This window comes from Hydractinia symbiolongicarpus, chromosome 6 (assembly GCF_029227915.1).
Source record: "Hydractinia symbiolongicarpus strain clone_291-10 chromosome 6, HSymV2.1, whole genome shotgun sequence".
NCBI lineage: Eukaryota > Metazoa > Cnidaria > Hydrozoa > Anthoathecata > Hydractiniidae > Hydractinia > Hydractinia symbiolongicarpus.
The window spans coordinates 12,418,929-12,436,446 of record NC_079880.1 but is presented as its reverse complement, the minus strand read 5'-3'; the positions used below and the strand labels follow the sequence as shown (position 1 = coordinate 12,436,446).

General features: G+C 33.9%; 1 protein-coding gene across 1 annotated transcript; it reads right to left on the bottom strand.

Moving 5' to 3' along the window:
* Positions 1–295: 295 nt before the first annotated feature.
* On the bottom strand, positions 296–17,315 carry LOC130648043 (protein jagged-2-like). Its single transcript, XM_057454063.1, has 27 exons — positions 16,257–17,315; positions 16,010–16,054; positions 15,216–15,599; positions 14,892–14,969; positions 14,612–14,707; positions 13,936–14,001; positions 13,625–13,858; positions 11,417–11,638; positions 10,934–11,038; positions 10,729–10,848; positions 10,207–10,320; positions 9,805–9,994; positions 9,682–9,686; positions 9,266–9,376; positions 9,076–9,183; positions 8,567–8,704; positions 7,987–8,085; positions 7,650–7,888; positions 7,280–7,472; positions 6,016–6,129; positions 5,286–5,447; positions 4,051–4,272; positions 3,673–3,801; positions 2,904–3,017; positions 2,186–2,287; positions 1,617–1,727; positions 296–1,285 (listed from the first exon to the last, which is right to left on the bottom strand). Exons 1-27 carry the CDS (start codon positions 16,735–16,737, stop codon positions 504–506), a joined length of 4,764 nt encoding a protein of 1,587 aa, XP_057310046.1. The 5' UTR covers positions 16,738–17,315; the 3' UTR covers positions 296–503.
* Positions 17,316–17,518: the final 203 nt, after the last annotated feature.

The following is a 17,518-nucleotide window of genomic DNA, read 5'->3' as shown; positions in this document are numbered from 1 at the left end:
ATATTTGTGCAAAACCGAAAAAAACATGTTGTCAGGATTCAGATTGACTAGAAAAACCTTATCATCTTATCATCTAAAAACATACACTTTCTTATAATCAGTGAGATTAAACTTTTGCTTAGGTGCCCATCAGCTGACAGCCCGTGTTTAGGTGCCCACCAGTTGATTTGCTGTGTTAATGTGCCTATCAGTGCAATGACCATGTTAGGTGCCTATCAATTAGACAGAGTCATGTCTGGCAGGCAAATTTAAAACGTATTCATTTAAATTATTGTTTGCTTTGATATATATTTTTTTATCATAAAATTATAATAATTTATCACTTCAATAAAAGTCATCAAGCGGAATAACGTCACGCCTTGTTTGACGTCAACTTATGTACAAGTTTGTCATTTTTGTTTGTTTTAAGTTGACAAAACATGGAAGATATGGACAATCAGCACAACGCCATATTTGTCTTAGATCACGTGAAAATATGGTTTAAATTGTGATTGGTGCATTCCTTAAAGTGTCTCTATAGTTCTTTCATCTTGCGAGTTATCTTGTTCTTTCATAGAATGCATTGCTGAAATAGCTTTCCACAGATGCTTAGCTCCATTACGATGTTTTATATACGCCACGGGTGGTTCAGGGGGCGCAAGTCCTAATTGTTTTTCATCATCGTCATCTGACACATTATTTAATTCGTCTAACAGAAATGATCTATGCGATGTCTCATCTGTATCAACATTATCCTTCTGCGATGGAGGACCTCCCACAGGTATATCTGGCGAGTCTGGTAAAGCCGGTATACCAGCAGGAACTTCTCCGTTTACATCAGTGTTAGGTTTGACTGGTGTGGTCGTGCTCTCTGTAGTACTGGGTGTTGTAGGTGTTGTAGTGGAAGCAGAAGTGGAAGTTGTAGTGGATGTTGTTGTTGTTGTTGTTTTTGCGATCGTTGATGCTTTTGTTGTTGTTCTTATAGTTGATAACTTGGTTGTTGTTGTTGTTGTTGTGGAGGAGAGCACAGGTATAGCTGTTGTACCACTCCCTCCGGTGGGACTAGAGTGTTGTGGCGTGCTGCTCTTAGAGGCATGAGAAGTGGTTTTAGCGCTAGATGAAACGGTACTCCCTCTTGGTCGTTCGGTAGTACTTGTGGTAGAAGAGGCAGGTAAAGTATGAGGTCTAGGATTGGTCCTTGACATGGTCCTTGCTGCGGTTGCTTGTGATGGCGATGGTTTCATTGTGGTTATTGGTGTGGTTTTCACTTCATGATAGTCAACATCTTCTCCAGTGTTGAATATTGCTGAAAATGAGAAGCAGTTTTAAATGATTGTCAAAACTTATACAGAAATGTTTTTTCATTGTATTCACAAAATCAAGCAGATGTTTTGTGTTTTGTTAAACACTCAAAGAAGAACAAAACTAATTTCAGTCGTCTAAATATCAGAATTGTTGCAAGCAAATATATTAGGACTGTAAAGACTCAACGTGTGAAAAAGTCAACCTAACCCAAACCAGCATCAGGACATTAATCACTCGGTATTTCGTATGACTTTGCATGTCAACAAAATTGTGAGACGCAATAAAATAACTTTTATATTTTGCCAACCAAAAAAAAGTTGCATGATACTTACGGACACAAATTCTATCCACAAATTCATACCCATTGTTGCATCCACAATAACCTGTTGCTGATGTACATGTTGAAAACACAGGACAGTTGCCACAGGTAGGCGCTGGATTGGCTAGAAAATAGGTTATTAAGAGCTATACTCTATATCCGTATCGTTCATTCTTTATTATAAACTCTCATCAAGAAGGCTGTCCTCAATAATATCTTATTCTGATATTAATAAATCATTTATATTTCAAAAATGTAATTTTGTTTGTTACACATTAACAAACTTTGTTTTAAGCATACCAGAGCGTCTAATCGCGGCTTCATTACTCGTTTTTAGGGAATACAGACATGGGACATAACGAGAAAAGTGAGAAATAACTTAAAATCTTTTATATACTGCTGTTTGTGTATGCAATTACACAAAACTAGTCGGTGGCCTGTAGATATACCCATGGGTTTGCCTGTCCTGTATTTACCGCATTTCGTGTGTCCCGCTACTGCGGTAATTATTTTGCTTGATGATATTGAACTAGGATGGTATGAAAAAAAACCCCAGAAAACAAACAAACAAAACAGATATACCATCATAAACACAGTCATAGCCATTTCCGACATATCCTAACTTGCATTGACAATGACCATTGACACATTTGGCGTTCTCATCACATTCAGCACATCTGTCAACTAAAATATTTAGTGATTTGTTTCAAGTATACATGTAACATTCTCACTGTGCTTATAATAAAAATATGATAAGTTATAAATTCTAGAAAAAGACGTTGGAGCACTTCAGTACGGCGTGGTTAAGACATGTTCCAAATATCTTAATAATCAGATTTCGATGCTGTCTTAAACATAAATCATGTCTTTCAAAATTAATCATCTAATGAGATACAAAAAAAACAGTTTTAATAATCTACGTGTTCACTGAGTTTTCGGAGGCCAACTGCACCTCATGATCACCTCCCTATAAGCGTGGTACATGTTTATAAGAAATACAGCTTCCATCTTATGTTATTCATGTAGTTATACCTAGTTATCTTACTGTTGGTAAGCATCAGACTGATTTCAATACAATGGAATTATTCATGTTTTTGTGAGAGACAAGCTGAAAAATAAAATTTTACTACTAGCGAATTCAAGCTATCATATGGTGCGTGGGTAACCGTATCATCTTGTCACCAACTGGCATCAGAATGGCATCATGTGGAGGGTTACGCAACCTTTCCATAAGTGTTAAAGAAATTTCAATGATCTCGATGTTTCAATGCTTATGTGTCACTCGTAATCAAGTACTTACCTCCACAATGAGAGCCAGTATATCTTGGCTTGCAATGGCAATCGTAACCATGCTTCAATGCATGGCATACTCCGCCATTTTTGCAAGGATTTGGTGTACAATGAGGATCGGGCTCTGTAATAAATATTTTCAAAAATAAATGTTTTCAAAAATAAATGCAATTTTAAATATATAACATAAAAGTAACGATTCGCTGTCTTTCATGATGTTCTAATTAAAATGGATGCCAATTACTTTATTTTGAGTTATCATTGTGCATAAAGGTGAAAAAGACCACTACAGCTGTGAGCACAACAGTTCAAGGCGCAGGCATAAAAATGCTCAATATTGTCCAATATTTGGAGCGAATTTGCACGCGTTGATTGTTTTGAAAGTCAAAATCATTTTGACTTTTTTAAGAGCGATGTAAACGCAGTAGTGCATTATAATGTAATTTCATGATTCGGATAGATGCCTTTTCTTAAATCGCCGCCATCTTGAGTTTGTGCGCGGATTTAAGTTTTCAGTGTGGAAATTGTGTTGCTTTCACAGACATTTAATTTACCATCAAAGTGGATTTTCACCTTCATTAACTGTTAGAATGTGTATGTTAGCAAACGGCAACCTTTAAAATTGCATCATTTAATTTTAGTTCAAAGATCTACCGCGCAAATGGAAAAAAGTTGCAATAAATTTTTTATTATTTGCATTTAAAACGATCCTTTGTTATAGATATAAAGCCCATCGAAGGCGTATGTTTGCATATACAAACCGTTCATTGAGGACTTACTTGGTGGAACCGTTGGTAAAGCGTTACATTTCCATCCTCCAGTACCAGATGGACATTTGCAAGTAAAATTTCCTTTTCCATCTTCTTGACATGTACCACCATTGAGACATGGATTATTTGGTATACAAGCTAAACATAAAATGCATACACAGTTTCAAGTGATTTGCAGTTTGATAAAACAATAAAAAAATTCTCATAAAAGATTCGAGTTTATATACAAATCATATTGAACTTCTATCATCAGTCTGGTTATTTGAAAGTAGTAAAAATCATGTACCTATCCTTCGCTTTAAAGCTGAATAATTTTATATCAAAGCTGAAAAAACATTCAAATATGTATTTAAAATGCGCGGGAGGTTGTGAAATAAAATCAGTTACCTTTAACAATACCACATCTGGGTCCATAGAACCACTTTGTACATAAACACTTATAATTTTCGTTTACAACCGGAACAGGTGAAGTTGGCTCAGTGCCATTAGTATGCGCAGGTGGCGGCGTTGCTAGAGTTCCGTCATGGTTGATTAATTGGCACGTTCCTCCATTGAAACAAGGATTGCCTGACACATTACAAGCTGTCTTTGGAGGAATTATGACAGTGTCTAAATGTAAAGACTACAAATCAAAGATACAATGAGTGAAAAGACCTGACGTGGTGTTGGACAATATTTACGTGGTCATAAATGTTGACAAAGATTGTTTGCAACATGTAGAGCAATAGGTTTTTGCATTAGGCATTATGCCGAGTACCATCATGGTCATTTGCAATCATATTGAACATTTTTTGCTGCTTTAATTAATTGATCTGGTCAACGTTTTGTTGACAAAAATGTTGACAGTATGTTAGCAGGGTTCAACTCCTGCTTTGGTTAAAGTAAATATTACTTTTCTTTGTTTCTCTTTACAACCATTTAGAAACATCTCTTAGTTACAAAAGCAGCAAATGTTTCAAACGTTTAGAATTTCTGAAAACCCTGAATGCCCGTTGATAAAGAATCCAGCAAAAAGTAACCTATCATTGCTATATAATCATAGGAAGATCACTAGTATTCTTAATTTTTACAACTGAGATGGTTCTGGACAACTGCAGTATTCCTTGAAAAGTAATCCATATTCATTTAATTTAATATAAACCAAATAAAGCTTGCACTGCATATGGAGGTAACCCAATTCTGAAAAATTTCTCTGAATCCGAGCCGATCTTCTATCTTAGTTCTTTGATGATTTTATCGAAGTATATGCAGTCTTCCTTGAAAAGCAATCCATATTTATTTAATTTAATATAATATATAATTTAATATAATTTAATATAATCCAAATAAAGCTTGCACTGCAGATGTAGGTAACCCAATAAAATCAATTAAAATCTATATGCAATACATAATTCTAAATGGGACAAGAAATTGAAAGTTTTGTTCCAGCCAAAAAATATTCCAGGTAAGTGAAAAAGTACACTATGAGTTTAGAAAAGAAGGGAAAGAAGGATTTGATTAAGATAACTGATATTTAAATAAACAGCATATGAATTTAGGGTTTCAAAAGTTTTATTTAAGGGGTGTAGATACCATTTGGTAAAATTGCAGTGCACACTGTCCTTTGTTAACAAACGCTGTACCTTGAACCTTGACACATCCAGGTTCGCTTTCACCTCTGTCATTCTCTGTTTCATAATTCCACTTTTCACCATTAAAGTTCTTACTGCACTGGCATTTACCTTCTGAGTTACAGAAAGCGCTTGGTACTTTTTGCGGCTCAGTGCTGACAGGGCATCCACAATCTAGTGAAAATCGATTGGTCGAAGGTAAGAAAAACCAATACATGAGTAACGCAATCACAGAGATTAAAATATACTACATAGAGGATTTAACATAAATAGACAGACAGGAAAAAAAAAGTTAGAAAATAGGAATTTGACAAAGCAGAATAAGCTCGAGTCAACTAAATTATCTTTTTAATTTTCTGATGCTGTATTGTACAATTTTTACCTCGTGATTTTTTTATTTTTTTTTTTAAACATCCTAGGTACGTTCTTTCCCTTTTTTCATGAGAGCTCTGATATGTCTTTCTTGACTTTTTTTCTTTAACATTTTTATTGTGTATAATTTTTTAATATTTTTTATTAATGCATACATTTTAATTACTACAGGTCGCATATTCTTAACAGGTTTTACATTTATTGTAAATATTTCAGAATTGCTCATTCTGCATAAACATTTGTTAAATAAAAATAAAAAAATAAAAAAAGAAGTCAAAGATACATAGCTTGTAAGAGCGACAACAAGAGAGCCTTGTTACCTATAAGAAGAAAACTTGAAAATTTAAAGAAAGACAAAAAATATCCAAACCTTTGCAAATAGGTGGTAGCCATTTGCCTTTACAACTGCACGTTATATTTCCATCTTTGTCTACATTACATTCTCCATTGTGTTGACATGGATTTGGAGAGCATGGATCAGTGACTATAAGGTAAAGAATATGTTTTTGTATGTATGACCAAGGCGACAAAGTGTTAAAAGAGCGTGAACATGCATTTGCTCATATGTCGATTGACGAATGTTGTCACTGTTCGTTTTCAACTCATTCAAGAAGATGGTCAGCAAAAAGAATCAATGGACACAAGTAACGCTGAACCCGACGTACTACAACATCCAGCAACTTACTTTGACCATAAGTTCAAAAACAGAAATAATAGGCCGATGTTGACAAATATTTGTTGATTTCTTTCAAAAACAAAAAAATAAAAAAATTGATCGCTACAATAAAAAGCCCAGCTTTTTTGTGCTGATGGTGTAGAAGTCAAAACGTATGCATTTTTAAAGTATTTGTGTGGGCATGTAACTTAATGCAGTAAATTATAACGAGAAGTTGGATCGACATTTTTATGTACGGATATTTCTTTCAAAAGGAGAGATTTTTGTATCTCTAGCGGCTTTGCTAACCTTACTAGTCATTTACGTGGGTTCCTGGTAACTAGGTTGTGCCATGATCTATATTATGTGTAGTTTGCGTTACGTATTCTGTGATTGGTACGGGAATTACGATATCATAATTCCTTACCTGTATGTCTGCAATATTTTGTCATGGTAACGTCATTATGTGTATATAATATGTTTACCTTATCGGTAAAAAAAGTCGGCAAAAGTGACTAAATCTTGGCTAGGTAACTAATATTTTTTGCTGACTAAAATTTTTGCCGACTTTTTATGGCCGACCAAGCATTCTTTTTCCGACATATTTTTTCCGACATTTTTTTCTGACTTTTTTTCCAACCAACTTTTTGCCGTTTTTTAGTTGTTGTTGCTAATTTTTATTAATTTATGCGATTATTTTTCATTGGTGACTACATTCCAAAATTTAGTTGGTAAAAAATGACTAAATTTTGTCCAAGTGACTGATATTTTTGCCAACTTTTTATTTTTGCCGACTAATTTTTTTGCTAACTTTTTTTTGCCAGTAAGGTATATTAATTAGACATATACTAGAGAACTTTTGAGTTGGTAAGTTTTATGCGTTAATAATGTCCATAGAGGTTAGACGAAATATTCGTAAATATAAAATTTGATCCAACTTCTCGTTATAACTTACTGCTTACTACAATCCATTACTTACTGTTGCATTGAAAACCTCGATACCCTGGCTCGCATTTACATCTGTATGTTCCATCTGAATTAGCCATACATTGTCCATTTTTACATGGATCTGGGATACAAGGATCTCCCGCTGTAACAAAAAAAATTTTTTTTAAATGCCTACAACATTTCATGTAACGCCAAAAAAAAAATGGAAAGGGTTGCACAATATTCTAGGAAAATTGCGTCACGAAGAAAATTACTTGGTTGCAAAAAAAAATGGACGCAAGCAAGAAAGATAAAATTCATGATTACCTAAAATTAGCATTTAAACGCTAAAAGGCACAAGAATCATACGTTAGTTATGCGAGAGGACCCATACATGGTTGAAAACCCCGTGCCACGCCCACCCTCCAGTGGCGACGGCCTTCAGGCATGAGATACAAAATTAATTTCTCAGGGCATATATTTCGATGGAACAAAATATGACAAACACTGTTGTTATTAGCAACCATAAATATATGCCTACTTAAACACAATGGTGGTTTAAATGGTTGCTTGCAATGACAATGGTAGTCACCACTGGATTCAATTACGCATGCACCGTCGTTAAAACATGGATTAGGAACACATGGATTGGTATCTTCCGCTAAAAAATAAATAAATTTGAATTTAACTCTATGTTTGTTTTTAATCTTTAAACTTGCAGATGGAGAAATAGATCTTTTTTGAAAATTTAAAACCTACGTTGACAGATAAAACCGTTTCCGTAGTAACCATCATCACAAACACATTTGCTTGAGTTTTCACAGTGACCATAAGGCGAGCAGTGGTTGCACAAATTATCTGAAATAGAATGAATACGTTATATCATTTTCTCTCTTGTTAGACTGCTCATGAATAACTGAATTTACTTGATCAAAAAAGTAGCGATAGATTTAATCGTACGTGGACGATTTTATGTGCAATAGAAAAAGGATAGGTGCTAAAAATTACCCGCATTTTAAAGTGTTTTAACATGTTCTTTCTAACCAAGAAATATTATAAAGTAAGGTAGCTAAAGAGAAAAGTTTTCCCACAGTGACATATACAAATACACAATAAAAGTGGACAGGGAAGTACCGTAGGAAGAGGAAGGATGGATTATTTACCCTTCCTTCTTTCCCTAATTTTAACTGTGATTTTTTTAACATAAAAAGACAATATCGTCAACCAATCATGATTTGCCAGCAATATAGAAGTGAAAGTTTTTAAAATCTCTTCCTTGGTGAAAACCATGGTCCGCCCAAGCATGGTTCATGGGTACATTTCATATGAATAAAATTACCTGTGCAATGTGGTCCCATGTATGGCGGCCGACATAAACAATAGTATTGCATTGGTTTGAAAGACCATTTAAAACCAGAAAGTGCATCCAAGCACTGACCATTGGAGCGGCAAGGTTTCAATCGGCATGGACTGATTTCTATAGAAAAATATCTGATTCTTTATTATAAATGTTGCATCTCCAAATATACAATTTTGTTACTATTAATAGCTTGTTGTCATTTATAACAGTAAAGGAACATCAAGGACGTATTTTTATCCCCATTTCAGTTACCAAAACATTGCCCTGATAAGGACACCTTCTGTCCGCTTATTAAATAGTCAATTTTAAAAAAAATGCCTAAAATGTTTTTACCTTTTAAAATTTTTGTGTGTAAATTTTGTACTTTGGCAATGGCATTTGTAATAAGCAAGGTGTTGTCTACTTAGAAAGTGTTCTTATTCACACGTGTCTCACCACTTGCTCTTAGATTAAAATGTCCAAATTCCTCCAAAAAATGTATTTTATACCTGTGCAGTTTCTTCCACTCGTCCAAGGTGCACATATACATTCATAGTCGGTGCCATTCTCAACACAAGTGGCACCATTGTAGCATGGACTGGGCAAACATGGCCTTTCTAAAATACAAGTTGTAAATATAATAATTTAACCCCTGAATTCATTAAAAAAAGTTCTGTAATAAGTTTTAACCATCTTCACCTGTACACGTTTTACCCATAAATCCTTCACGACATATGCATTGGAAATCATCGTTTGTTTCTCGACAAGTTCCACCATTCTGACATGGCTGACTGGGACAAAAAGTCGGCACTAAAGTAAAGTTATTTAGAACAAGTGATAAACAGAAATTTTAATCAGAGGGAGTTATAAACACTTCTTTTAGCTGATAATTTATGTTATATATACTAGGTCACCAAACTATATTGTAGAAATGCTGAAGTAGAAAACGTGAACAATGTAATCCAAAAAAGTTTCTTTTCAAAATCAATCATTTTAGCATACCGGATATATGACATTTTTTATCTCTAATAAACTTACCACTTCGAAACGGAACGGAGCGAAAGTACTTTGTGTTGGCAAACTTTCCTTTGCCAGAAAAGTTGGCTTATTTTAACTTTTTCTGTAGGTATAATTTTTTAAATATACAAAGCTGGAAAACAATGTCGCTTTTGTTCTATTCTATTTATCGTGGAAGTTAAAGACTTAATTAAAAAAGTCACTTTTATCAAAACTGATACATTTTCCCATAAAAAAAACGCATTTTTTTGTGTAAAATACAACTAGTCGCATATAACACGTCATACTTACGTTCGCATATCGTTCCTTTGAATTTGACCGGACAATCACAGGTAAATGTTGCGTTTTTCGCGTTAACTTGCGAACATGTTCCTCCATTACGACATGGAGGTGGAATACAGCTATCAATTTCTAAAACAAAGTTTAAACCATAGATATAACATATACAATTAAGGTAAATTCAACATTGGTGGGTATACCTTCATGATTTAACTATTAAAACTATTTTAAAGGAAGCGATTCTAAGCATTTTAGGTTTACCTGCAGCAAACAACCGATATCAAAAGAAGCATTTCCGTAATTAAAATACCTTTGTGTTTCGAATATTTTTTTGTCAAACTTACCTTCACATTTTTCTCCTCTGAATCCTTTCTTACATATACACTGTGTTTCATCTTTATCATTATGAGTACACGTACCTCCGTTTTCACACATGTTTGGCTCGCAAGGATTTTTTTCTGTAATAAGGAGTTTCAATTGCTGCATATAACAAAAACTTCACAACCTGTTGGTTGCAGTAAAACACTTTTATATTTACGGATTATATTGCACCTTAGCATTAGAGAAAGTTTGTTAATTCAAACTGCAAGGAAGTCCATTCGTTGGCAATGTGAGAGCACGTATCAAAAAATAGCTGGGATTAAAAAAATATAGAAAGTTTAAAATGAATGATTAAACCAATTGGAAATCTAAACAATCTAAACAAATATAATATGTGTGTCTACATTATTAGATGTTTGACGTCTCCATTCCCTTGCCATAGTTACCGCATTAAAATGTGTCTACAGGTCCAACGTAAAACTTACCTTAAAAAACGGTACCCTAAGTCTTATTATTTCAAATGCAGTTCTAGGTAACCGACTTACTTTCGCAATGTTTTCCATAATAAGCTTTTTTACAAGTACAGTGATACTTTGGTTCGTTTCTAATTGGATTACATGTTCCATTGTTTTGACAAGGTTCGTACTTGCAGCAAGCATTGATTTCTAAACAGAACACAAACACGGACATCAAAATTTTAAAATTAAGTCGTTTTGATATAAACAGCAGCGGTAGGAACAGCTTTTTTACCTTCACATTTTTTTCCAATGTATTCTTTTGGGCAGATGCATTGATAGGATTCTGGACCAAGTGGAACAATTATGCCACCATTTTGACATGGGTGAACACTGGACACTAAATAACAACAAATTAGAAAGTTAGTTTAATTAGAGATTGGAAATGTTTAAAATTGGATATTTTTTTTAACTTTATTTAAGATGTTACTAAAATCAAATTTAAATTTCCATTTTTTTTGTCATTATATAATAAAAAGTGAATTGACGAAGAACTGTAATTATTTTCATTTCTTGAAAGAAAAAAAATTTCCTAGACAAACTTCAGTATAAATAATTGAAATTAAAACATTGCGAGACACACTTAATCTGACTTTATGTTATGTTTATCTGGGTAAATGACACCATTTTGCATAAACGACCATGTGATCAAGAGGAAAGTAATTTCCTACGAAGAAAATAATTTTGCACATAAATAGTCTCCTACTACAAAACTTACCAAAATGGTCTATAGACATCGACTCGCTCGTGTTATCATAGTAATGGTCATAATAATGATGCACTTGTCCACCATTGTAATGCATGTGATGGTCCACGTGGTGATTTACATTATCAGGCATGTGTAGATCAAAGAAGACATCATTCGAAGGATAATGCACGTGATACGGTTCATTAAATGACATCAGGTCTGTATGATCCAAATCCACATCCGATGTGTTACCTAGTGACGGGAAAAAGTGTAGTTAATTCGATTCTAATTCAAACCGCAAAGCAGGACCGTTCACCTATACTGAAATTGTCTTAACTAAACCAATACATTATAAGAAGCGAAAAGTTTCGACTGAGATTTAGATTTCAGTTTATTACACTTTGTTATTTAGTTCACAACAAGATTATAGTTGGCCCACATCGGGTGTAAGTATTATATCCCGCCTATGAACACCACCATCTTTTTCCTATTTTTCTATTTTACGGCTTCAGCCGGTAGAACTTTAAAATAGGCTTCTTTTTTGTCGCCGTTTTAACTACCAAAACTAGTGAAATACGAAACCAGTCTAGTCTAGTATGTAAGTTATAATTTTTGAGTGTTGATAACAGAATTACCTCGTTGAGCAAAACAAAAGATACAAAACCTATTATTCTTACAAATAAATCATTTCGTATCATTATTTTATGTTTAGTTGGTTTCGCCAGTCTCGCCAAGCTACAACGGTCGTTTGTTATGTTTTTTGTGATCTGAAATTTATTAAATCTACATTTCTCTGTCTAACACGTTTGTGTTAGGTTATAGAAGAAATTTTACGTATGGATAATGAACGTTACACAACAAGAGCTGTTTGCAGCAGGGAATAATGCCAACTACGAAGGATAGCCCAGGAAAATGTTCAACTCAAAGGTTGAGCATATAAGCATCTCCTGCGCAATCCTGTGCTTAATAAAAAACGAGTATTGGAGTTTAAAGAATATTTCTAACATGGCATGCTCAAATACCGTTAATAATTATTTCAGCTTTCTTAAACGTGACTTTTCATTTGTTTATAACTTCCTGGTAAAATATCTTCTGATTACGTGGAGAAGCTAAACTTAGTTTGTGATGGTGTTAATTCATGCGTAATGTTTCCAACAAAATCATGCCGAAATAAACAAAGAATTGCGTGAGAATTCCATTATGAAGTGGTTTTGTGTGTTTGAAATTCTGAAGATGCGCATGTATAGCTAATGAGGATTGTGAGAGATTTATGAATTAACTTTAACCCTAACCATAACATCCGATGGATATATGAATTTATTAAAGGATTATAACCGGGTATGTTAAGATACAGTCAATGTACACTTCGCTTTGTCACGTGACCAAGGAAATAAGAGGGCGAAATAAGCGGGAAAATATCACACATTGTTAGTCAGTGTTGCACACGCACCCACCCGCCCTTAGTGTGAGATTTTTTAAATTTGTTATGTATTTCTTGTAATCCTTTTGTAAATTTTATGTTCCGACTGCCTAACTCTATCTATTGTGATTTACTGCACTTGTATCGCATATACGAAGGTCATACAGAGTTAATAAATCAAGTTATTTTCGATTGAATACAATGAAATAGGAAATAAGCATAATTTCGAATTGATTACATTCTCCGTAATAAGTAATTTTTAGCCCGGGAAAAATCCTCTTAGAAGGTAGAAGAACAAATCGTTACTCTAAAAAAACGCTGATAAACAAATGTATAGCATCGTGTGTTATTGACAACTGTTCAGCAGATATAAGGGTTTAAAGGCTTTTTGATGACCTCGTAAACCTGTCTATTCCGAAACGGGTTTGTTGTGCCATGCTGACAGATGATTGACAGACATTGAACGGCCTTTGTTACAAAGATGCTATTAACGTCAATTTAAATTTATTAATGTCGTGCCGTAACATCTGGAAAATTACCAAATAAGGCGGGCTTTATCGTCACCATAGTATTTCTCTGTGGGGGGGGGGGGGGGGGGGGGGGGGGTTGGGGGGGGGTGCCGGAATAAGCTACGCGCTGCCATTTTTAACACAAAATATACGAGCGTTAAAAAACTTAACTCAGTAGTTTGTTTTCTTTATTCCGATTGTCTGCAAGAGGTTTAGTGATTATGTTATCGAAGATTTTATGACAACTAATTTTTTTCTTTTCTAATAAATTAGAGTTGGTAAAAGCAAACAAAAACAAAAAAAATTTACCTGAATTCTTGGAATTTGTTTTTTCCCCGTTATCCTTGTTTGACTTTTCTAAGTATTTATCAACTTTATTTAAATATTTTAACGTTGAGTTGTGCAACCACTCTTGGAGTTCATTTTGATTAGGATGTACAACATTGTGTAACCAATGCTCAAAATCTGCAGATCCATTTTTAGAGCCATCTTTTGAGAAGTTTTGATGTTCTAGCCATTCATTGATATCATCGTTTTCCGACACTGCAGCAAACGATAGTGGCAAATTAAAGTATTTAGTAACGAAATTAGATGTTTTAAGAAAGGTTATTTAGACTTACCAATATGGTCAACGTTGTTGCGAGATACAAGCTTTCTCAAAAAATCATCAAATGTTCTTTCAAGACCTATAAATAATAATCAGCATACTTTTATACATAGCCAATGATCAGAAGATAGTCAAAAATTAGAGGCGATGTGAAGAAAGAATCGCCATTAAAAGGATCCAGGGACTATTAAATTTAATGCCAGGGCCAGTTGGGTAAAACGTTGTTTCAGCTGCATTTTCAGTGTACGTTAGACCATATCCCAGCGTTATGCGTTCAAGAAATACACTCAACTTAATAACAAATCTTGTGGACCCAAAAATATTTGTAGATCACAGTGAAGATACAATGGAATTAAATGTGTACCAAATGTATAATGTGGCACATTTGTAATTTTACAAAAACACTTCTTTGGAATGAGTTTTTTAGCATTCGCAGTCTTTTTTTTTGCAATCTTAGCCTAAAATTCACCACCAGCAGACGAATAAACAAAACAAAAAGGAGAACCGGAGTTGCTAAGTTGTAATCTTTAATTCTGTAATGACAATAAAATTAAGTCATTTAAAATATCTAATTCCCTGACTAGCACATTTTCAAAGTCCTATTCGCGAACACTTTAGACTCCAATATTTTTTCCCTCAAGATTTACTTGAAGTAGGGAGAATTTTTTTTTATGTATTGTTGTATGTACCTGGTTCAGTTGAAGATTCGTAGCTACCTGACGAGATTTTTTGCAACCATCCTTTAAAGTTTGATTTTAACTTCTTTATTTGTGGTAGCTTCATATCTAAATATATTACATATAGATTTTCTATATAACAACAACTATATTCTCTCTTATATTTTGAAATCCAATTTGGGTTATGGAAATCATGTTGACGAGATCCTCCAGCTACCTTCTAAAACATATACTAGCAAAGGAAGTCTTTAATACACCCTTTTTAAAAGGCTTAGTTTCTTTGATAACTTACTTGGATTTTTTGCAACCATATTTTTCACCCAGTCGGAAAATAGATCCAGCAGTTCATTAGTTGCCGGAATTTTTACAGCTAAATGAAAATGGTAGTTTGTTTATTTGTTTATTTTTGATTCGATATAAACAACGGCAGTTATGAAATGGGCTTTTGGTTAAATTAAAAATAGTTCTCACCCGCATTTTATATTAAGAATCAACAAAAATAAGGGGGTTACTCATGAAGTCAACTGTTAATAAAAATTAGTCTGATAGAGGGCTATTCTCACACAAAGATAACAGGGTTTAGGAAAGTTTTATTGTAGTATGATGATACACTTACCATTTGAAGCTTGCCCAAGCTGCACATTAGCGATATCTTCTTTCATATCTGCCGATTCAACCATTCCATCTGATTTAAAAGGGTCGTTTTCTAAACTTGACGAAATCGCATCCAACTGACTATCTTGTGACTCAAGGGGAGAAATGGGAATAAATTTCGGCTCTCCCACACGGTGGATAGAGCCTCCTCCTATTATTGTTTTAACAACTGAATCACTTTGAACATTACTCTTTTCCTTCATTTCGTCTTCAAGGTTGTTTGGCTGATTGGATGAAACCATGCTTGGATGATCGCCAGATGAGGTATCTTTGTCAATTTCTTTAAATAAGCTGTTCATTTCATTTTCATCATCGCCTGGATCATCGTGCAAAATAGAAGCAAGTTCTAAATTGTCAAAAGTCTTTTAAAGCATTCGTTTAACATTAGGCTTATTTAAAATATATTTCAAATTTTAAACTACATTGAATACCGAATTTGTAATCCGGAGACGGAGTTACATAAAATCTGAGCAGCTTTAGGTAAGAATGAAAAGCAACATTTTAGAAAAAAAACAATTCGTACAAATAAAAATAGTACGAGCAACGATAAAAAAGTAGCTTTTCTTGTGCTTCATCTTTAGAAATAAGCCATGAGCGTAGCTATCGAAGTGCTTTATATATGTCCTGCACATAAAGAATGCAAGTAGCTTGAAAAAACCCCAAAACTTCTGGTACTTTAGCTCGGTATCTTCTTTTTGTAAAACGCTAAACAAACTCAAGAAAGTAATGTTGATTTTAAATAAAAAAGCGACTTACTGCTTGCTATTTCTGCTTCATCAGAACTTTGTTGCGGATTTGAAACTAAAGAAATAAAAGAAGTGAAAAATATGGAATCACGTGATTAAAACCTATTTCTTTTTTTAATCAGTGCATGTTTTTTTAATTTACATCCAGCATTTTTAGGTTTTTTTTTTAATTTTTACAGCTCTTCTGCTTTTAACTTCAGAATGTACCAAAGTCTGCATACGTTGTTGCATCAAAGGTTAAAGTTAAGTATATATACCGTTGCTTTTCCTCTCTATGTCTCCCTCTTCATTATTTTCTTGTGTTTGGTCGATATGATTTTCATCGTCATCATTATTAACCTCATCACCAACAGACTTATGATAGGTGGCAAATATATCCTGCTGAGGTAACTCTGGATCACTAAACGCTGTAGTATTTTGATACAATGGTATGGCTTCCTGAACTTGTGTCCTTTTATCTCCAATTAAAAACATATCCCTCTTTTTATGTATCTTTCTTATTTTATTTCTAGACTTTGTCTTGTGGACATTTTTTGCTTTATGTGTGTTTCTATGCGATAGCCTATGTTTTCTTACATGTCCATGTTCATAGCTACTTCTGGCAGTGCTATCGTGTAAGTCTGGATGTCTTAAATGTTGTGAATTGTGGAGCTTCTTGATTGAGTGCTTTGTTTTTGTCAGTTTGCAATGAACGCAGCTCGCAAATATTAGCAAGAGAATACATACTATAGATCTCATATCGTATATTATTAATTCTTTAGTTCGTAAAGTAAATTAAGAAAGCTATGGTTGCTGTAAATTTTCTTTATTAAAATAACAATCCAGCATTATTCCGTTTTGTTCGTGTGTGCCTATAAGCAGAAATAAAATTATCCTTAAAGCGATATAAATTGTGATCTTCTACAAGAATGACTTTCCGTAAAACAAAAACACCTTTCTGGCATACATTCTTCGTGCAGCGTACAATTCAAATCTGATTTCTTCACGATTTATTTTGTGCCAGCAGGGAAAAAAAGAAGATGAAAAAGTTCTTTGGTTAAAGACGGTAGAAAATACACAAAGAGAGAAATTTGTAATTTCCGCATGATTAAAAAAATTACAGAATGCATAGAGATTTTACATCCATATAACATAATGCATACCCATATAAAGCCTTCATTATTATATATTTACATTCTTATCCTAAAAACAACACCGTACAATATTAAGCTGCGATATTTTCACTTCCAATTATTACTCTCTCCCACAAATATGCAGTGTTTTACCTTACTATCGTGCTGTTTATAAAGCAAACCAGAAGGAGAGCATCGATTCGAATAATTATACAGAATAAAATGTTTTAATTACTGTGTATGCGTTCGAATTTCGAGTAGTTGTAAACGGCTATTCAATGTGGTTACACGGCATGTGAACGCAGCAAAGAATTTTATATCACTTCTGTACTGTGCTAAAAGCAGCGTTCTGATTGGTCGGTTTTTACTTTCTTGCCAAGCAAGACAATGAAAATCGGAAGAAAGTA

Excerpts from the sequence above, each read along its gene's own strand:
- LOC130648043 (XM_057454063.1), bottom strand. The coding sequence starts at position 16,737 with ATGAGATCTATAGTATGTATTCTCTTGCTAATATTTGCGAGCTGCGTT. Across the intron at positions 8,086-8,566 it reads CATGGGACCACATTGCACAG|ATAATTTGTGCAACCACTGC; the intron begins GTAATTTTATTC and ends ATTCTATTTCAG. Across the intron at positions 1,286-1,616 it reads TGTGGATAGAATTTGTGTCC|CAATATTCAACACTGGAGAA; the intron begins GTAAGTATCATG and ends TCTCATTTTCAG.